This window comes from Canis lupus, chromosome 22, assembly GCF_011100685.1.
Source record: "Canis lupus familiaris isolate Mischka breed German Shepherd chromosome 22, alternate assembly UU_Cfam_GSD_1.0, whole genome shotgun sequence".
Classification (NCBI taxonomy): Eukaryota; Metazoa; Chordata; class Mammalia; order Carnivora; family Canidae; genus Canis; species Canis lupus.
In genome coordinates this window covers 44,565,643-44,588,385 of record NC_049243.1, presented here as the reverse complement: position 1 = coordinate 44,588,385, position 22,743 = coordinate 44,565,643, and the positions used below count along the sequence as shown (strand labels likewise).

The 22,743-nt window shown below is 38.4% G+C and overlaps 1 protein-coding gene across 2 annotated transcripts in view; it reads right to left on the bottom strand.

Annotated features, from left to right (window-relative positions):
• GPC6 (glypican 6) overlaps positions 1-22,743 on the bottom strand; it is a 1,082,045-nt gene that overhangs the window by 783,866 nt on the left and 275,436 nt on the right. For both annotated transcript variants that reach the window (XM_038569871.1, XM_038569872.1), the window contains exon 2: positions 15,907-16,065. In XM_038569871.1, the coding sequence (XP_038425799.1) occupies positions 15,907-16,065 (159 nt within the window). The remainder of the gene's footprint in view (positions 1-15,906; positions 16,066-22,743) is intronic.

Here is a 22,743-nt window from a genome sequence, read left to right as displayed (position 1 = left end):
CACAGTTCAAAATATTTTTCAAAGACATACCTGTCCCTTTTTTCTTACTAATACTATTTAAAAATATGCTGTATTTCTTCAGACCCTCTTATTCCAGTGGATGAAATTAATTATAGACTTTCAATTTAGTATCTTATCACCTCATAAAAAATGATCTTTTTCATTTAATTTGAAATGCTTGCTATCTGGCAATATGATTTATTACATGTGTTTATGTTTGTTTAGATTGCAAGACATTTTTGTGTGGAAAAAAATGTCACTAGTCATCATTGCTCCAGTTAATTATCCTCTCTAAAGGTTACCAATGCTTCGTTTCTTTCATATATTACTTATTTTAAAGAGACTTTACATGGAAGGTTAAGATATTTAACAACAATGACATATTTCTTGAGTTCTGTTCAAACACATAAAAAAGAGGTCTTAAAATGAAGCTAATGGACAATGAGAATGGAGAACAAAGCCACATTAATGACTTTATATTAACAAGCAGATAAACAGCTGACCTTTCTGCTCTGTTATTAAGGTAGCTTTTATTAAGCTACCACAAAAATTACTGTGCTATCGTGGTATTGAGCAAAATTTTCACAAGGAAGGAAAATACATTGTTGATTTGGTTTACATTTTGATGTATTCCTCAACTTTAAATCTGACTCTGAATCTGATGGCCCTCAAAATAATTTTTTTTTCAGATGAGGAGTAGAACAGAGCAGAACTAGATTCAGTCAACAAAAGTCTCTTAATGAAGAACCCTTGTCAGAAGATTGCTGTATTCCCCAGCATTGTCTGTGTGTATTGGGGAATGGGGAAACATTATTCATTGGCAAAGAAATCCATTTAGGTGTGCAGGTGATGCCCCAGTGAAGTGTATTCTAAGGACTCTTAATGTTTTGGCCTCTTTAAGAACTCCACACAAATGAATTTCATTCCTATTAACCACAGTTGGTGAACCTGAGGATAAAGAAATACCATTAGAGGGGGATCCCTGGGTGGCGCAGCGGTTTGGCGCCTGCCTTTGGCCCAGGGTGTGATCCTGGAGACCCGGGATCGAGTCCCACGTCGGGCTCCCGGTGCATGGACCCTGCTTCTCCCTCTGCCTATGTCTCTGCCTCTCTCTCTCTCTCTCTCTCTCTCTGTGTAACTATCATAAATATTTTTTTTAAAAAAAAGGAATACCATTAGACATCTAAGGATGCATCTTTCATTCGCCACCGGCAACAAGCTAAGAGTATGCCATGCTACTGTGTTTTACTTCCTACCCAATGACTTGGACATTGGACATGTTAGCTGCTTTTAAGAATCACACATTTCATTTATTTTTTTAAAAGATTTTATTTATTTTTCCATGATAGACATTGAGAAAGAGAGAGAGAGAGGCAGAGACACAGGCAGAGGGAGAAGCAGGCTCTATGCTGGGAGCCTGATGCGGGACTCAATTCCGGGTCTCCAGGATCACGCCCTGGGCCAAAGGCAGGTGCTGAACTGCTGAGCCACCAAGGGATCCCCAAGAATCACACATTTTAAATGAGAGTTTAAGACTGCTAAAAAGCAACTATGGAAAAATCAGTAGCTACTTAATAAACACTGTATAAATGTACAGTAAGTAAATATGCATATTTTTACATAATATACAATGCTTAACAGACCTCTAGAGATGGGAATTTTCAATGACATGAAGACTCTGAGTACATTAAAATGTTTGTATTCACCCATCCCCAATGATCTACATACTAAGTCAGTTGTGTACTAAACTATTACTGAAAAAATTCGTTACATGAAGTGGGAAATTATCATCAGTTGTATGTCCACGCTGTTGTTGACTGAAATATTTACAGCAGGGTCCTTGCCCTACATATCTGCATGTGATTTTATTGGGGGAATCTTTATGCAAGATGTTTGAAAGAGGAATTGAACATTTGGTAAAATATAACATAGTGTTTAACAATTTCAAATACAAATCTGATTTTGAAGTTGGGACCAGATATTATCATGAGAAAATTTCAGCAAGATGACTAATTTCAAATGTGGAGGTATGGGTACACGGCAGGGTCCCAAAAGTGGTATCAAATTAATGTTCATTTTCAGAATCAGATGAACCATCTAACAGTTGTTGTGATTATAATACATATTCATTGTAGTGAGGAACCTGAGAAGTAGAAAGCATAAGAGAAGTCTATGCCCAAACATACCATTCCTCACAAATCACCATGGAAATAACATTTAGCAGTCCTTAAAGAATTCTCGTGCATAGACCATATAGGAATCATATGGTCAGAGAGGACTAGGAAGTTTACTATTTAAAAATATTATACAGATACACACACTAAAGAAAATAAGGAATCAATGGACTGCATTTTGTTCTCTATCCATGTGCCTGCTGTGACCATCAATTAAACCAAACCAATCCCACAGAGTAATCTTTGTCAGTTGTTGTTCAACAGGGATTTTAACTTTTGCCTCCATAACTTCAAAATCAACAGTCAATTCAATTATTTAAATGAAAAGACATAAGAGCACCCACTGATTTTCAGAGAGCAGACTGAGTTTTCTACTGTTAGCATCCTCAATGATGCCACTATTCCTTCTACTCCTCTTTTATTCACACATCCTTCATTCCACAAGTAGAACCATCCCCGTGGGGACAGGTTCTCTCTATTCCCCACCTCCATGCCTTTCAGCCACATTTCCATATCCTTCCAGATCGATGTCCAATTCCTTCTTCATTCTGTCTTTTCACAAAGTCATTCATGGTCCTCTCATCATGAAATAACTTCATTCCCTTATAATATTTTATCTGTATTTTCACTCACAGCACCAACCACACTTATAGTTATTTATGCCGCTTAGCCTCAGTGGCTCTGTGGGACTGTCAGCAACTTAGGGACAAAAATGGAGCACACGATGAGAAGGATGAAGAGCAGGAGAGAACCATCATAAATTAAATACTCACTTTCTGTCAGACACCTGTTGGGCTCCTTATGTATATTTTCAAAACTACAATTACTATTCTCATTTTGAAAAGAGAAAACATGAAGACCAAAGAGTTCAAGAGATTTCCTAGGTCACTTTGTCAATAAACTAAATTCTGCATTTGAAACCCAGCTGTCGACAGCAAGGCTGAACTGTAGACCTGGCTTGTTTGTCTGTTTGTTTTGATTAGAACTTGGCCTAAGATCCTGAGCAAAGTAGACCTTTCCCCAAATATGGGAAATGAATGAGTGAATGAAGAAAATTTATAGACTGCATTAGGCACCTAGAATCTACATGAAAAAGAGAGAGAGAGATTTCTGATTTAGAAGCAGCCAAGAAAAAAAATCTCAAAGATTGTTTTTTAAAAAGTGCCTATAGCTTCTGGGAATGTATTTATTAGCAATTTGAAAATATTCGATATTAATATTAATTAAAATAGGCTCCAGAGCTTCTTCAGCTGCAGAATACAATTGAGTTTTATGCACTGGACAAGCTAGACCTTGAAACTGACAGCAGGTTGTACCTGAGGGCTAGTCCTCAGTTTGTAGGGGAACTTGGAAAGCTCCAGGCCTGACCATTGCCTTAGAAGCCATTTCTCTTCCTAAAATGATTTTGGGCACAATGAAGAGATTGAGACTAAGTCTGGCTGACCTCATGATAACTGGGCCAACTCAGTAGAACTGTGAACTATTTTTTAAAAAGGGTATTAAAAGTGTTCATGTTGTTTTTCCTTAATTCTCTATTTTCCATAAACCCGTTTGTAGGAGGATTAACTTTAAGGACTCCTTCAACCTATTCTTTAATATAAATCATGATTTATTGCATCATATAAATCTTTAGCAGTACGTTGTCATAATTTGAAAGGGTTCCTACCTGCACTCTAAATCAAGACTAGCAACTCAATCACAGTAAAAGTGGTGCAAAATTATTGACAAAATGTTAGGAAGTGTGGGGGAAATACAACCCCCAGAAAATAGAAAATCCCCTCCCTCTTACAGGGACTGGTTCTACTTCTCTTTTTTTTTTTTTTAAAGATTTTATTTATTCATTCATGAGAAACACAGAGAGAAAGGCAGAGGGAGAAGCAGGCTCCATGCAAGGAGCCTGACATGGGACTCGATCCCAGGACTCCAGGATCGCACCCTGGGCCAAAGGCAGGCGCCAAACCGCCGAGCCACCCAGGGATCCCCTGGGCTCTACTTTTAATTTCATAGTTATAAACTATCAAACACAGAAATTAAAAGTTCCAATTTCTTTTATTTTTCAGAAGTTATTTGAATAAATTTTAATGAGAGACCATAGTTTCTGGTTATTATTACAGCTGGTTATTCTTACAATTTTACCTTAGTGTCCTGACATATCAGGGTTTTTTTTCCCCCCTCAGTAGGCATAAATTTAAAGAAACTTGAAATCTTTTAAACTTCAAAGTTAAGTTATTCAAGTTTTCTATAAAACGCATGTGTTAATTTAGAATCAGAAAATACTACTAAAAATATTATTTAAAAAGGCTACTTGGGGCAGCCCCGGTGGCTCGGGATTGAGTCCCATGTCGGGCTCCCTGCATGGGGCCTGCTTCTCCCTCTGCCTGTGTCTCTGCCTCTCTCTCTCTGTCTCTCATGAATAAATAAATAAAATCTTAAAAAAAAGGTTACTTGGCTTCAAAAACATCATCCAAGCAAAAAATAACAAAAATAACAAAGACGTGAAGAAATTAAAATGTATTTTCTAGATTGTTACAAATTAATATCTGTTAGATCCTATGAACTAAAAAAGTAAAGAGAAAAAAGAAAATTTTGTAGTTCACAAAAATTTTAAAAATTCAAATGAAGTAGAATTTTGTTCTGCAAAAGATCAGATGAATTCTGGATCTTGAGCAAAACTCATTGTCAAAATCAGAGAGGAGAAAAGAGGCTTGCTTAATGTACAGAACACATTGTTTGATGAGCAATAGGTACTTAAATCCTGTTTAACACAGTGGGGACCTTTTATTGCCAGACCTTGAACTGGCCCCATTATTTAATGTGATAGAGTAAAGATTTAAAAACCTATGTCAGGGATCCCTGGGTGGCGCAGCGGTTTAGCGCCTGCCTTTGGCCCAGGGCGTGATCCTGGAGACCCGGGATCGAATCCCACATCGGGCTCCTGGTGCATGGAGCCTGCTTCTCCCTCTGCCTATGTCTCTGCCTCTCTCTCTCTCTCTGTGTAACTATCATAAATAAATAAACATTTTAAAAAAAAAATAAAAATAAAAAAAAAAATAAAAACCTATGTCATATTTCTGTGCCTTACTCTATGTTCTGATAATTGAACTCTCAGTTCCACTTACACCAAGTTACTGAAAGACTACCTGTTTCAGATGCTGAATGCTAAATATTCTGAGTCCTATCCAGACTAAAGAATCAAAATTTCCAATGTGAACCCAAGAACCTATCCATTAACTGGTCCTCTAGATGGCTCACCTGCCTCTGAACCTCTCCTTATTCATGCAGGGGCACAAACCGCATGCACAACTCAAAAAGCAGGATGTGTGTGTTCCTCTCTGCCAACGTCTAAGTGTGTGACAGAGAAGAACACACACACATCCTGCTTTTTGAACTAAGGATTTCCACTTGCACTCTGAAATAAAGACCATCTTAGCTCTGGGAATCTAAAATTAGTTCCATTAAATCTGCTAGAATAAATGCTGCTGAAATCAAATATGACCTCCAGGTTTATAGACCCTAAGAGTTAATAGATAACTAGAATGCAAAGCTTCCCATTTTCATCTGTCGTATTTATTACTGAAACCTAAGTAATTCATGTGATCAGTGTGTGCCCTTGGGTCTGTGTAGGCCATGGCCACAGTCAGACAACACCGCAGTATTATTACATATGCTCACTATTAAGTCAAGCAGAGGAAGATAAAACAGAAATAGGAGACCTGATCCCTATACTGAGAGAGCTCAGACTTCAACAGGGAATAGGCAATCGATTGTACTTTTTAAAAGATCCCTAAATAAGTAAAAATGAGCAGGTGTCAATTACATAAGGACTGAGAAGGAGTCAGTAGGGTTGGGGGAACCTAAGCCTATAATGACCATGGCAAGGTTCCTCGAAGAGGAGAAAATATGCAGAAAAATCTTCAGAAATGAAAAAAATATGTGGAGAAAGACATGGCAAGGCCTCAGAGACCCAATTCCCTGTTATCTTAGTTCAAAGTTTGCTTTTCATTTCCAAGTTGTTTGGATTCAATTAAGCCACTAGGTAAGGAGGAACCGGCATGAAGATCATGTACTACTATATACAGTCATTGCCAAAATAGCATTTGTCCATTTGATGAATTTAACAAACCTTTTGAAAGAATAATAAATGGAAGGTTCAGAAGCTGCATTTAGTAATTTCTAAAAATTTCTCAGAGTGCCATGAACTCTGCAGTCTGAGCTGGTTCCTGACTCTACCTCAACACTACCTCAATATTCTCTTCCTGCCCAATGGAATACTTGGAACTCTATGGAATTAATTGCTTAGGAAAGCTGTCTTTTCCTTTTAATTTTCTAAAATGCCAAGCTCACGTAGGTGTTGTCATTTAATGAAAAAATCACTGGATAACTACTGAGCAATACAGAAATGTTATTTATAACGCACTTATAATATCCCTTTCACGTTTTCTTCTGAATCTTGCCAAATTTTGTGTTTGAACAGTCTGCTTATCATGGTGTCCATGTATCTCCTAAACAAGAGTTCAACATTTTGAATCACACCTTGTAGAAGGATTTTTAATTAGTTTGTTCACGTGGATAAACCAGAGATGCCCTTTCTAGCTAACCAAGAAGAAAATGCTGGGTGGAAAAGCAGAAACTAAATAACCTCAATCTGAGCTAAAATCCCTGTAAGTTCTGTTCACCTTCACATTTTGAAAATGGTACGTTCTGTGTAACTTACTATTATTAAATACACAAGACACGAGAGTGACAGTATCTGCTGACATTGTTGTGTATCTAGAATGAATTCACAAACTAAAAATCGTCCATCCTGTTTATACTCAAGTCAGTTATGTTAAAAAACTTTTTTATTATAGAAATGTAGAAACCATACAGAACCGAGAATGTTCTAATAAACCCTCAGGGACTCATTGACTGACTTCAACCATTATCACCTCCTTGCCCAGCTTATTCCTTCAATATATCCCCCTCAGGGATTCCCTTCAGGACAAGGGGAGTCATTTCAGATGTTTACCTGAATTACTTTCTTTTAAATCTTAGAACTCTCAAAGCATATATATGCTTCTTATGCCTTCACCGTGTTATTTGTCTGAAAAAGGGAAACCATGTTGTCTCAGCAGAGGAAGAAAGCACACTTTTATTCCAATTCCCTATCATGATGGAAAGTCAAGAGTCTTGATATGAAATCCCAGTTAAAGTGAGTGACTCATACTGTTTCCCACTGCACATCACCCCTAACTAGAGATAATGAATTTTCCGTTATCGTTACACCCACCATGCATTTAAACCAGTCTACATTGAGCTAAGTGTTCTCAGGTTTGAAGACAAAAATGTTTCCACTGAGCTCCAATTTACACCACCATCAAATATTTTTCTTGATTTTCATTAAAATAAGAAAATCAGTTTTCTCTATTCAGTGGCAGATCAATTTAACTGAAATAAAATTTCTCCTGTAATTTATCCATACTTACTCAAAGGATTAGTGAGCCCCTGTCAGGGAGCAGACACTTGTCTGCTCATTAACATTCATGACCAAGAACCCTTCTGGTAGGGCTGGTTTCAGCATCTGATAGAGCAATACTTAAAAGAAATTGGCTTGTCTGTGAAACAGCTGCTCAGCAAAGCCACCATGCAAGGGAATTGGTGATAATAAGATGATAATATTACAACTACACTGGGAGCATAATGTGTTTAAGTTACTTTGAGGTGTGTGGTAGGGGTCTAAGAATTAGAAAAAGATTGGTAGTCCATTCACAGAGGACATGAAGCTGTAAATCAGTAGTGTGCTTCATTAGTTTTGAATGATCTGTCCACAGAGGATAAAAGAAAAAAGAATGAAGGGAGGGAGGGAGGGAGGGGGGGAGGGAGGGAGGGAGGGAGGAAGGAAGGAAGGAAGGAAGGAAGGAAGGAAGGAAGGAAGGAAGGAAGGAAGGAAGGACGGACGGACAGAAAGAGGGGAGGCAGGGAGGGGAAGGAAGGAGGAAGAAAAGGAAGACAAATTTCACTTGTACAACCATCTGGGTTCTTCATACATTGCATTTAAAGGACCCCTACCATGGACCATCTATTCCTACATTGTGGAAAAGCAAGGCACTTGTGATTTTTAAATCTGTCCACTACTCCTGCCACAGTTGAAATCCCTGGTTAGCTCATTCTTATTTTTGGAAAGTCTGCCCTTTGGGAAAATTGTCAGATTACTTTCCAGTGATAGTATGACTATTTCTAATTTCTAAAACTCAATTCAGCGCAATGTGATTTCCAGAGGTGTGTCCTTCAGATAAAATACATGTCATTGAGGTGGTAGCCTAGCAAAACTAAAGGAGGTGCTCAGCTAATTACTTTGCAAGATAATTAATATAATAACCCTTATCGATTATTGTTAGCTTGTTATTCCGTACAGTGGACAAGGGTACTGGTAGCATAAGAAACAGAAATATCAGGATGCCTAGGTGGCTCAGCGGTTGAGCATCTACCTTCGACGCAAGGTGTGATCCTGGGGTCCAGGATTGAGTTCCACACTGGGATCCCTCCAAGGAGCCTGCTTCTCCCTCTGCCTATGTCTCTCAATCTTTTCCTCTCGTGAATAAATAAATATTTTAAAAAATAAACAGAAATATCACTCCTATTTATTCTTGAATAACATGGAAGTGGTATGTGTGTGCGTGTATGTGCGTGCTTATGTGTGCATTTGTTAGTGTGCTATGATATGGAAGGTAGTGGTACAGTGGGTATGTTTGTGTGCTTTATTTAGAAAATGTATATCCCTCTTGAATTCCTACAGACTCTATCAAAACAACAATGAACAAGCCATCCAATGTGGAACATAAAATATTGTTTCAAGAATGGTAGGAGAAGTCAGTTGATAACTGCAGTAGTTAGGATGTAGAAATAAATATTCACTCCTTCCCCCATCTTCACTTCTATGAAGTCATATACTCCCTTCTCCACTGATGTTGGGAATGACCAGGAGATTAGCTTTGGCCAACAGAACCTGGGAAGAGAGTGTGCCAATCCTAGTTTAGGCAATAAGGGGCATCGTGCCTCCATTTATAAACCTTAGTGTCTAAACTCCATGATGAGAAGAAAATCACCAAGATAGACTTCTGCCTCCAAAAGAACAGTGAAACCTAGAAAGAGTAAACCAAATCCTAGTTTAGATGCAATCTGAACAGGGCACAGACCAGGACAACCAAACCCTAGACAATCCAAAGATGCACTGAGGAAAGATAAATGCTTCTTGTTTATGCCTTGCAATTTTTTTTTTTTGCTGCTTCTCACAAAACAATAGAAGACAGACGCAGGACTGGAAAGTTTCTACAAATATCTACATAATAAATGAACACTAGGGGATCTAGGTGGCTCAGTGGTTGAGAGTCTCCGTTCAGCTCAGGTCAAGATCCCAGGGTCCTGGAATTGAGTCCCACATGGGGCTCCCCGCAGGGAGCCTGCTTCTCCCTCTCCCTATGTCTCTGCCTCTCTCTCTCTGTGTCTCTCATGAAAAATAAAATCTTAAAAAAAAATAGATGCACACTAAATGTCAGTAAATGAACAGTACTGTGAAATATCAGTAGTAAATATGTTTACAACATGTCCCAAGGACATTATGGACATTGCACACAAATTCTCTGGGGGCTTAGTCTCCTCCTGCCCCATTTCTAACTGATAGAATCAAGTCATTCTTTACAGGTCCTGTCTGTTCCCCTTTCCCAAAGTCTTCTCTGATGCCACTAAATGAAACACTTTATTCCCTCCCTTCTGTCTCCCTCCTTTATTCCCTCCTTTCTGGACTTCTACCATATGATAGAGTCAATCCTACCTTCTCTACTGTTGGTTTTAAACTTATGTCTCCCCAACAAGGTAAGGTAAATTTCATAACAGATTGTGAACATACTTTTGCCATTATTAGTCATCTTTTATCTACTACATACTTGGTTAAGTATCTTCTATATAGAAGGTTCTGAATAAATGTTTCCAAATTGAAATCACACACACACACACATACACACACACACGTTTACAGACACAAAGACACACACCACCCTTGTGACAGGAAATATAGAAGATTCTACTAACATATGGAAAACTACTTAGCAGTTTTTCCTTTTCAAGTAAGTGTTTTCTCTGGGAAAATTAGACCATATTTTACAGATATCATTATGTTATTGTCATCTCCACAGTAGATAGATGAGAAATGATATCTAAAAAGAAAACACAAGCAGATTTGCAGCGTAAAAATATTATGTCGCTGTGTATAAATTATTTCCACATTCAGTAAAATGAGAATTCTAAGAGTGTTACTATAGAATAAGTTCTTCAGAAGGATGGAAATTACTGCTCAACTTTTTTTTTTTTTTTCAAAATGTACTTGCTGCCAAAATCTCCGGACAAATGTATATCATTAAAATGCATAAATAAAAACCAGAAAGGAAAGTAAAATAGCAAGACCAAGAAGAATAAACAAATAAAAAACGGTATATTGAGCTTCAAATGTGAATAAATTTCAGCTCAAATAAATCTGAAGGAAAAAAAATAAGCAAAATAAAACATCCCTTCAACTAAATTTTCCTGTCTCTGTTAATCCATATTTCATACACATTCCTAGAGAATAGGGTGCTAGTGCCCATATTAAGACAGAAGTTACCAGGTCTTTGTGAGATAATATATAACATGGCTTGACTGATTTAATAACATTTTTGCACCAAACGCTCATCCCCCTTTAATTGAGAGTCAACTTCTGATTGAATACTATTCCTGCCTTTTCCAAAAAATGTGGCTAGATTCTTTACCCACCAATATCACCATTGCTTTGTTAAAGGAATATCAATAATTCTAAGCCAGCATCCACTCAAAACAAATAAAAAGTTACTTAGGATTTCAAGCAAATGTCAAGTTCCTGTTATATTACTATTTATACGTAGGTATATATTACTTACTGCTATAACTCAGGAGTATTAGGCTACAGTCTTGGTTTCATTCATCTTGGTAGAAACTTGGCAAGTGATTTACCCTGCCTGGGACCCAGGTCCCTTGGGGGCAAGACTATCTTTAGGTGGATAATTTTCTTTTTTTCTTAAAGATTAAAAAATATCCAATTTCACTTGTCTTCAAAGACACCATCCCAACCTTCCCGCAATAACTGGGACTGGACAAGAGCAAAAGATAGAAGAGTGGATGCTGCTGTTCATGAAATCTTAGTACATAGGAGGACTGGGAAGTATTGGAGAGTTTAGACGATACTGGTGACTAAGAGCAGGGCCTCTGGAGGGATCAGCCCAGGCTTAACAATAAGTCTCCCACTGAAGGGCTCTGGGACTCTGCACTGTGGTTCACTTTGGTCAATAGGTTACCATTGGGCAAGGGTGAAGAACAGGGCCTATTACTATTACTAGCATCAGAATGTTTGATTGTTGTCTACTTTCCTAGAATCCTAACACATTAGCCATTTGGAAGCATGAAAACAGTTGAGATTTAGACACAAAATTGACGGGTCAGATAGTCACTAAACACAAAAATACCAGGGAAATGAGTGGATGCACAAAGATGTCCCTCCTTTTTAAAAATATTGTATGTGGGGCAGCCCGGGTGGCTCAGCGGTTTAGCGCCACCTTCAGCCCAGGGCCTGATCCTGGAGACCCCGGATCGAGTCCCATCAGGCTCCCTGCGTGGAGCCTGTTTCTCTCTTTCTCTCTGTGTCTCTCATGAATAAATAAACAAAATCTTTTTAAAAATATTTTATGTGATTTGCTTATTCTGGCTATCTGGGTGTTTGCCAGAGGTGAGACAATAAGAACTAGGGGTGGTAGAAGGGGAGGAGGGCGGGGGGTGGGAGTGAATGGGTGACGGGCACTGGGGGTTATTCTGTATGTTAGTAAATTGAACACCAATAAAAAATAAATTAAAAAAAATAAATAAAGGAGTAATGCTGTGATCTTTCTGCCAGTTTTACCTAGATGGTCTTCATAATGTAACCCCTGCATTGTGATAGAAAGTCTTGGGTTTGGCTACAGAGGAGATTGAGGTCGACCCTTTATAGTTCTGAGGAGATCTTTGCAGGACAGGCCCAGGCCAGCAGTGCGATGGGCTTGCAGGGCTGTATAATGCACACCAGAGGTAGAGATTTGGCCAGAGAAAGGAGAAAAAAACAACAACAACTAACCAAAATGTTGTGAGACCTTTGAAAAAGTACCAGCACGAAGAATATAAATTTCTACTTTACATATCTTCATCATAACATTTCAATCCTATGTTTAAAAAGAAATAGAAAGCTTCTCAATTATAAGAAAATTCTCTGCCAAAGACGAGAATGTCTGCAATTGACATTATATACTTTTTTCAATGTATTGCCTATCAGCTACAAATTTATGGCTAATAGGAATATGAAGCAAAGCTTATCCATTTAGGAAAGGTGGGGAAGAATTCATAGTCATTCAGATTTGGCTTCTGAGCACCCAGTGAATAGTGATAACTTTATATAATATTTCTTCTAAATATTACCAAAGACACTAATGAAAACTGAGAAAGAATATGGCAAAAAAACAGAATGTTATGTTAAGTTTTTTGCAATTTCAAATTTTAAGAGTCACCTCTGCCATAAAATGAAAATCTAGGGGCACCTGGGTGGCTCAGCAGTTGAGCGTCTGCCTTCAGCTCAGGGCGTTATCCTGGGGTCCCGGGATCGAGTCCCACATCGGGTTCCCTGCATGGAGCCTGCTTCTCCCTCTGTCTGTGTCTCTGCCTCTCTCTCTCTGTATCTCTCATGAATAAATAAATAAAATCTTTAAAAAAATGAAAATCTAAATGGAATCAAAACATTTCTAATATAATAAGGAAAACAACAACTATAGCACCTGCCTTCAGCCCAGGGTGTGATCCTGGAGACCCAGGATCGAGTCCCACATCAGGCTCCCTGCATGGAGTCCGCTTCTCCCTCTGCCTGTGTTTCTGCCTCTCTCTCTCTCTCTCTCTCTCTCTCTCTCTCTCTCTTTCTGTGTGTGTCTCTCATGAATAAATAAATAAAATCTTTTAAAAATAAAAAATAAAATAAATCAAACATACACTACAAGGAGTGCCATTGTTTACAGTAATATTAAAGGGGGAAACAACACACTCAGGGACAGATATACCACAAGGTCCAGCATCAGTGCAATAAATTCACAAAACTATATTACAGCTAGTTAATCAGAGTTTAAGAACTGTTCCCAAATATAAATATATATATATATATATATAAAAGAACATGTAAAAAAAATAAAAATAAAAGAACATGTAGCCAACAAAAACATGCAAAATCCAGATGACAAGTCAAGATCTCTGAGAAAGTGGGACCAGAGTCAGAAAAGTAAAATGGGCACTTTGGACCAACAGACCCCAGCAAGAATGCAAAATGACTCACGGAAAGGAAGCTACTAAAAATAAACTCAGCCCTACAGAGCACCAATGATTTTATCTGGGAAAATAAAACTCAGAGGGTAACATTCCACACTGATCCTAGATAGTTCTTCTGTGCTCATACCAACCGATACTCATCAATGAGGAAGTGTTTTGTTCTTTTTTTTTTTTTTTTTTTTTTTTTTAAAGCTAAGGGAGAAAAATGGAAAGTGGCCCACATGAATGTATCCTTGTTCCTGAAAGGTGACTTAGCAGGATCACCTTCATGGGATAAGAAGATAAGTCATACAACTGTGCAGCTGACCTTCATGAAATTGCCTTAACAGTGAAAGTTATAATGGTGACTTTTAAATTTACATATTTTATTTTTTAAGACTGAGCTCTTCAAAAGCTAGGCTCACCAGGATCACATTTTGATTTTCAAAAATAAGGCTGGCTGAAAGCTTTCCTTAAAAAAAAAAAAAAAAATTTAACTTCTCTCCCATCCTAATGCAGTACGATGCACTATTAGTAAAAGAATTTATCACTACCCATGTCAGATCTAATCTTAGCAAAAATCAATGTCCTGTCAAACTGATTGACATAATACCCTTAAGTACATTAAAACAATTTAAAACACATCTGGAGAGAGAGCCAGAAACAGAGAGATAGAGAGAAGTTTCTCTATTAAGACAAAGGAGATGAGATCAAGAGTTCTAAATCAAAAGATATTAAACGTCACTGATATGAGAATACAAGTATCTGGCTCAGTCTTTTTGAACAGCTTTACACATTAAAAAAAAAAATCAAGTCCCCATAAAACTACCTTTGAAATTCTTATTGAAAGGAATGAATATACAGTGTGTACCATGAATGCTATCCTAGAATTATTTCACTGCAGTTTTGGAGTACAGCTTAATAAAGGCACTAGAATCATTTTCCAAAGACAGGTAAAAGTCAGCAGCACCAGATCACTCTCCCAGCTTTCTGTAACAAACAATAAGGTGTCTCAATTTGCCTCCATCTGAAGTGATACATTATAGTTCCTCAAACACAGAGCCCCTCCAGGGGCTCCTGAATGTCACCATATTTGTAATCTGTCAATCAAGGTGAACAACAAAGTACTCCCTAGTTTCATTCAAGGGAACAACATTCACAGCATCACTTCTAAATAAGGAATTATATTCAGGCACATCCACATGTAAAGTTGAACACAGAGGAAGAGGCAGAGGAAGAAATGGCAGACGTTGAGACGCTTGGCAGAAAAGATGAAGTCCCATTGACTTACACGGAGAATGTCACATCATCTTAAGAACTGAAAACACTACCGAGTAGACTTGCCTTTTAGAACTCAGAGGGCTGGTTTAAAAGAAATTGGTGTTATTATAATAATTTAAAGAAGCAATGAAGCAGAACATTTTACCTACTACAGAGAAAAGACAAAGGAAAATCAAAATTTTGGCAAGCCTTTCCTAAATTGGCTTTGCTGTGCATTGACTGGAGAGGATGAGGGAAAAGATGGCAGGTCTACAGACCAAGGACAACTTAGTATGACCAGGGTACTAGGAAGGGTCTCCACAATTGGCAAATCTGGTTTACAATGAGCCACAGGAAGTATACTCATTTCTTAGGGAGCTAAAGACTACACAACCACCTAAGAATATTAACTTTATCACTCTCCTTATTAATTCAGTTTACAAAAATCAGATTGCTTTTGAATATTTTTTTTCTGAAGTTCTGATGGTAAAATTCAATGCGGAAATCCTAGTAATAATTACTTTCGCTCTTTGTGCTTTCTCCTACAAAATGTTTACTTACCAAATAGAATACAGAAAGGAACTGGATAGCTTATAATCAGGAAATCAATAGAGGATTTAAACCTGATGCAGAATGCACTGTCACTGCAGTGTAAAATGTGGCTACATTATTGGAGGAGCAAACTCTAAAATAAAGGAGTCTGTGTCATTAGCACTAAAAACAAGTCTGTCTTCTTGAAAGTATTGTTATATTTCAAATAATTTTAAATGACGTTTAATTATTTTAAAGAAAATCCCCAGATGAAAAATTAAGACAAGTTATGATGTGACAAAACCTGAATGAGAATCACTCTAATCATGAAAAATTAAGCTAAATCTTTCAGAATAAATCTCCCAGGCAAACCACACATTCAAAACAGCTCTTTGTTAACTCCAGCTTTTCTCAGATATTAACTACAAAAATTGTCAAGAAAGCGCATGCTTTTTCTAAAAATAGACCAAGTTATAAATGTTTAAGAAGGAAAGAAAAGCTCTTGCTCAAAGAAGTGTTTTTCACAGAAGACCGAGATTCTCAGAAGAGCACCCCAAAGGACAGCAGAAACTGTCCCACCTACCATCAAATTTCTTGTGCCTGGACACGAAAGTGGTGCGTACGAAATGGCTCGTCTCTTCCACGAGGTTTTCAAACTCTAGTTTGCTTTGCTGGCTTAATTTGTCTTCCATTTCTGTGGTGCAGCATGTATATTCTTGAGGACAGATTCTTAAGTGTTCCCCTGCAATGAGAAGGTAAAGGTCAGGAGGGGATGATAAGGACTTTGGGACATTTGCTTCTCCAACACTTCCCACAAACCCTGGAGTACTTGTTCCCCTAGCCCTTCCAGCCATGCCCATGAATTTATCTGGGCCTCTGTGGACTTAACATCCCAGACTTTCAGGACTTCAGCTGAAGCTGATGCTGTGATTGGAATATTTGTATCCCTCCAAATTCGTATGTCAAAATCCTAACGCACAAGGTGATGGTATATAAGGATCTGGTGCCTTTGGGAGGTGACTAGTCAGGTCGGGAATGAAATTAGCACTCTTGTAAAACAGACCCCAGAGAGCTAGCTTGTGCCCTGTACACAGGAGGACACAGTGAAAAGATGGTGTCCGTGAACCAGGGGGCAGGTGCTCACCACACTCAGAATCTACCTTTGCCACCACCTTGGATTTCCCAGCCCCCTAGACATCAATCAATGTCTTGTGTCTCCAAGCCACCAGTTTATGATATTTCTGTCTACAGAAGCCCAAACAGACTAAGACACCTGATATTTCCTTCCTGCCCCTGCCATGTAAGCGGATGGATATTAAAAACCTCACAAGACCATGACAATGTCCCTGCTTTTATATGAAATGTGCCAAGTAACACCAGGTGACAAGAGATGTAATATAGTCATAAGTGTGCTTGTCTTTGGAAACCTCAAGTAATGTAAAAGACGCTAACTCCCATCACCACAGTCAGTGTGACAGCAAGGGCAAGAAAAGATGGGAATCGTTCCTTGTGCTCTGTTTTTGTCTGTCCATCTGTCAGAAGTCATCAGCTTTTCTCTCGGGCGAGTGAGTGTGTCTATAATGGTGGGTCTCATGTGCCATACATTCCCTCAGTTGGCAATTCTTGTCAGAGAGTAAATGTTCTCCTGCAAGGAGGAAGGCACTGAGAGGTTTAATTAATGCTTCTGTTCTATGGAAATGTAAAGTAAGAGGTAATGAAAGTCATGGATTTAATTCTATATCTTTATCTCTGAATATACCAGGCCACTTCTTTTGGCAATATTGCTTTCTTCAGTGCTATTTGCAAGTAGGAGCCAAACCTCTGCTTCATGAAATTAAAATAGTCTGTTAATGCATAAAATGTGAATTTCTCAGTGAGGCAGCTCTGTTCGTGTCAAAATGTTTAGTGGAGCCTGTGGAAGGATGAAGAAAAATCCACCCAACATCTCGGTAAGTAAAAACAACAAATTGTCCCTGGAATCAAAGTCACTGTAGGGCACTGAAAACCAAATGCACAAAGTACTTGATGTGGTGATTAAAATTCATTTACAATGCTTAACAGAACTTCTATAAAATTATGTCCTGAGACCAGTGTGAAGTATAGGGTGTTTCATGTTTACGTCGTTTGATGCTTTAGTGCCTGCTTAAAACAACCCCAGAATAAAAAATGACCACAATGTGTACTAAAGTTAGATCTTATATAATTCCTGGAAGGGAAGCAGACCGCAAAATATCATATGTATATTTTCTTAAATCAAAATGCATTGTACTTGAGAATGATAAATATCAAAATCAAGATAACACTTCTCTTCCAGGAGAAATTAGGATTTCAGAGAGGTACTCAAATACTTTTATGTGTAGTCTTTTATTTCTTAAGTTGTCTGATGGATGCATGATGTTTACCATACTATTATCTCCACTTTTTCTGTACATTTAAAATATTTTGTAATATAAACTTGGAAGTATGTCACCAAAAGGTAGTAGCCATTACAGTTGTGCTACAGAGGAGAGGAGAGGGTAGATATTAAGAAAGACAAACAGGCTGCCCTTGACATTCAGAAGCCAGCCTGGCAACTCACAGCTAGGTCATGATAGTCTATTACATCTAAACAATCTCACAGAATGCCAACCCTAGACAAAATTACTCTGAGACCATGATAAATGAGACAAAGCAAAACCACTTCAAAATTTTGTCTAAGCGCAGACAAAAACAAGGCTCTATGTCATCACTAAAGTACTGAATATCTCCTCTCTGAGACAAAATGAGTGTACTTCTTTACCATTTACAGATTGATCTTCATACCACTCTCCCTCCTTGTTGATCAGATTTATTGACATCGCTTTTCATAGATTTACCTCCGCTTTCTGAAAGCATTCAATCTAGGCTGAAGCCCTGCTTCCCTGAACTCTCCCCCAAACCATTCAACCAAACTTCAAGTCCTATAATAGAATCTTTCAAAGTCCCTCTCACTAAGAAACCCCATGGTTCTCCATGGTACAGTCTTGCTTGAAGATAAGTGATATCTTATTCAATTTCAGAGGTGTTTCTAATGGTTTCTCATTTGAAGGTACTGATAATACCAAAGTGAGGAGGGAATAGAATATGAATTTTGAGATTTTTCTCCAAGTCATTCTGATACATCACCATAAAAAGCAGAGTTCTAGAGGTTAAGACACTGGTAAAGAATAAAAGTGACTTTATCAAAAGCAAATGGCCTATAAATCTCTAATTTACTTTTTATAAAATATAAATCTAACTAATAAGGACAAAACTCTGTATCCAAGTTGAATGGATATTTAGCATTAACAATTCTGTATAATGTTCCTTTCTCTGATGTGTTATAAATCATTTCCAAAAATTGCCCTACTCTATTTCCCACCCTATCCTGTACATCAGGGCTGCATTACACTTCTGAATCATAACAAATGAATTTTTAGCGAAATGCTGGTGACAAGCTGATCAAAAGAGAATAAACATTTTATGACCTGAGGGAAATAGTTGTATTTGGGATATTCATGGAAGAAATGCCAAAGATCTACATTTGTGAAATGAGATTGGATTGGAAGCACTGTAATCTCCAAACACTCCACGAAAATCTGTATTTTATGTTAAATGATAAATAAAAACAGGAAGATACTTACTTCTCCATGGGACTTTATTTTTTTAAGGATTTTATTTATTTATTTGAGAGATGGGGAGAGAGAGAGAGAGAGAGAGAGAGAGAAGGCAGGGGAAGGCAGAGGAAGAAGCAGATTCATTACTGAGCAGGAATCCCCATGGAGGACTTGACTCCAGGACCCTGGGATCATGACCCAAGTTGAAGGCAGAAGCTTAACCAACTAAGCCACATAGGACCCCCTTGGGACAAACCGAACTTACTCTGTGTGTGTGTGTGTGTGTGTGTGTGTGTGTGTGCGCGCGCGCCTGTATAGGGTCATGAGGCACATGTAAGCAGCTGCCATTCTCATTCAATGCAGTATTAGATATTTTATAGATATTTTATAGAACTGGAAGCATCCTCAAGAAGTCAACACCTTTATGCAGGCCCTGCAGAGGGATAACTCGAGACATGGAGAGACAGAGGCAGACAAAGGTAAGCATGGAGAAAGCAAAGAGATGGAGAGATCACCAGAGTGTTTAAGAATCCTGCTATTGGATGAGTAAATCTTTCATGCAAAGTACTTGTTAGAATGTCTAAGGAAGACCATACTGATGTCCCCCAAAATACAGGATCAGGGAATGTGAAATGTGTGGTTGAATTTAGGTTGAGCCTTATTTTCTTTCTAACATATGCTAGATAAGAAGGTTCTGGAAGAACTGACCTATTGAAGTACACTTCCTTTCACCCACAATCTGAGGTCACTGATACTTGTCAAAACAACTTGGTAACTCTGAATGGCCAGAAAGACTTAGGACAATTGCACAATTTGTTCTAAGTTTGTTCATTTATCTCATTTTGGGCCCTAGTGCAGGGTTTTTTGTAAACCATGGCCTCTGGGCCAAATCTGGTGCACCGTCTGTATTTGTAGGACCTGAGAACAAAATGGTTGGAGAAAAGAAAATCAAAAGAATGATATTTTGTACTATATGAAAGTTTCATGAAATTCAAATAGAATTGTCCATAAATAAAGTTTTATCAGAAGATAGTCCCATCTCTTCATTTATGCATTGCCTGTGGCTGCTTTTGTATGCAAACAGTAGAGCTGTCATGACTGAGACCACAGGGACCTGTAACTTGGATATTTACATTCTGAAATAATATGTGGCAGCTACTCTGCTATATGAAAAATTAGCTCTATCCCTTCCCGTACTAGTTTCTCCAAATGACAAGAATGAAACTTCTCAGCTTACGTTCTTTCTAACAGGAGCATTCGAAATAATAATGCAATTCTTTCAAAGCAGGAACTTATGAAAGATAAGAAAGTGTTGTCGTTTATGAGCTTCCCACACGCTCTCTCAAATTCCCTCAGGTTCCCTATGTTACTTATTCTATAATTAGATACAACATTTAGCTCAATGGGCAATGCCACCAGATACCTCCAAGATCAGTAATATTAAATATACTAGTTTGTGCCAGCCATCAGGATAAGATATCCTGTGCCATCAGGATAAGAGACCATAAAAGCAAGAAGTGTGGGGTTGAAATGACGATGACCACACCTTCACTCATCAAACATGTATTGAAACCTATGTGCAATTCATGATGATAGGTTCCTGTCCATCAAGATCACATGCAGGGTCATGCCATCAGCTTACACAGGTACCTGCTTTCTTAGGGGACCTCCCCTACATGCTGGTGATTTCCCAGGTCCCTGTATTTTAGTAGAACTCTCCACTAGCTCTAAAATAAATAGGGAAATTATAGATGTCAGAAAAGGGAATTCCACCAGGAAGTTAGAGATTGAGTAAAGGCTCAGGGACATATAGACTATAAACTGTCATCTGTTTTTGAAGAAAGAAGAGATGGGCTATTCCTCCCTTTCATGCCTCTTTTAACTGTGTCACTCTTTACAACATCTTTCCCCAAATGCCTGCCCAGATGTTTGTTTTCACTCCAAGACACAGAGGTGACAGTAGAAATGTGATTCTGCTAGATCGCACTCCCTCCAGGGATAGCCCTGGGTTTGAAAACTGCCAGGAATAGACTCGGTGAGTGGCATGGTGGGAAATATCAGGAGACAGGAGGACCTCATTAGCCATAGAAGCCAGCCTCTATGGGTCTGGAGCAGCAGACTCTCTACCTCGGAGGTGACACATGGGGACCTCAGAATGTACATTCCAAACAAACAAACAACCAACCAAGATGAAGTGCCCCAAACGCGTCACATTTCACAGACTATAGCCAGCCAAACTCTTGGCTTTTGTAGAGCTTTGGAGTGTGGAGGGAAATTACTAACCTTACATTTCCTAAAAGGTAGGTAGGGAATCAAAATCTAGAAGTGCAAAGAAGGGACACCAGGATGGCTCAGTGGTTGAGCATCTGCCTTTGGTTCAGGTCATGATCCCAGGGTCCTGGGATCCAGTCCCACATCGGGCTCCCTGCATGGAGCCTACTTCTCCCTCTGCCTGTGCTTCTGCCTCTCTCTCCGTGTCTCTCATGAATACACAGAATCTTAAAAAAATAATATAAAAAAAAATTTAAAGTGCAAAGAGGATGGCAAGATCTCACAAAACAGAGCACTTTAATTTCTGAACCTCCAAATTCCATTTGATGACAGTGCAATACTTGCTTTCACCTTGGCATGTATGGTCTATGCCAGAATGCTCTCATCCTTGAGCTATTAAACTCCCCACAGTCAAGTAGCCATGTCTGGTACCAAGCTAAGGCTCCTCATCTTTTGATACGTCACCTCAAATGACCATTGTGTTCGTTCATCTGGTGCCTAGGAAGTTGACTGGAGCAAATAATCTAAGGAAACAGGCTTAGGAAAGTAAAATACTCTAGAATAAAGTAAACTTTTAACTAGAGTTTCTGCTAGCTAAAATACTTTAAATTGGGAGTTAATAGTCCTGGACTGTTTCCAGTCTCATAAAGTTCCTCCACAAGCTAATCAGGAGTAGTTGAATATAGGAAAGCAGTAGTTTTTAAATGTATGTTCTAGTTCATTTCTCTAGGTTCACATTCCCAAAAACCTCCAAAAAAGCACTTCTTCAACATTTTTCAGTGTGAGGCGTTCTCATAAATGATCCTTTTGTATCTTTAAGGGCTGCTCTTCCTTAGCAGAGTCGTTCAGCACCATAATCAGAAGGTTCAAACTTTCACGCAAGTTTTTAAAATTCAATTAATGTTCTACTTCGATGGCTCTTATCACTCAAATAACTATCTTCGTGTCATCCTTTGACGTTGTCAATTTTCCAGTGAAGCCTCTAAATACTAAGCCTTTCAGTTATTAAATTTTCACTCAGCATTTTGTAAAAGTAATTCCTTTGAAGCAAACCAGTAAGTTAATTGTGTAAATCTGTTCCAACAATTGCACAGAACGGATTTCAAACATGCCACTCGAGATGGTAGAGACCCCGGTTCCACACTGCCAATGTTTCCAGTCTTTACCATTACCTTGTCTTTTTTTTTCTTTCAGAGAAGCTGATGGTTGGAAGGGTGGGAACTGGCATAGAAGGTGAGGTCAGAAATAAGAGGGGGTGAGAAGTAGGGGGTTGGCGCTTGGGCAGTGCTTGAAGGCAGGACAGTCCTGGAGCAGGAGGCAGCTGGAGTGAGAAAAGTGATCTTTTCCCTTCCTCACATCTCACCTTGGCTCTAATGTATCTTAAAATTATTAAATTTCTAATACTCTGAATAAAGGGTGTTTCTCCTTATTTTCAAATGAATACATCTAATTTATTTAGTTCATACATGTAAAACTTTGAGACCTGTAACAAAAGCACTGCTTTAGGGACACCTAGGGGGCTCAGTGGTTGAGTG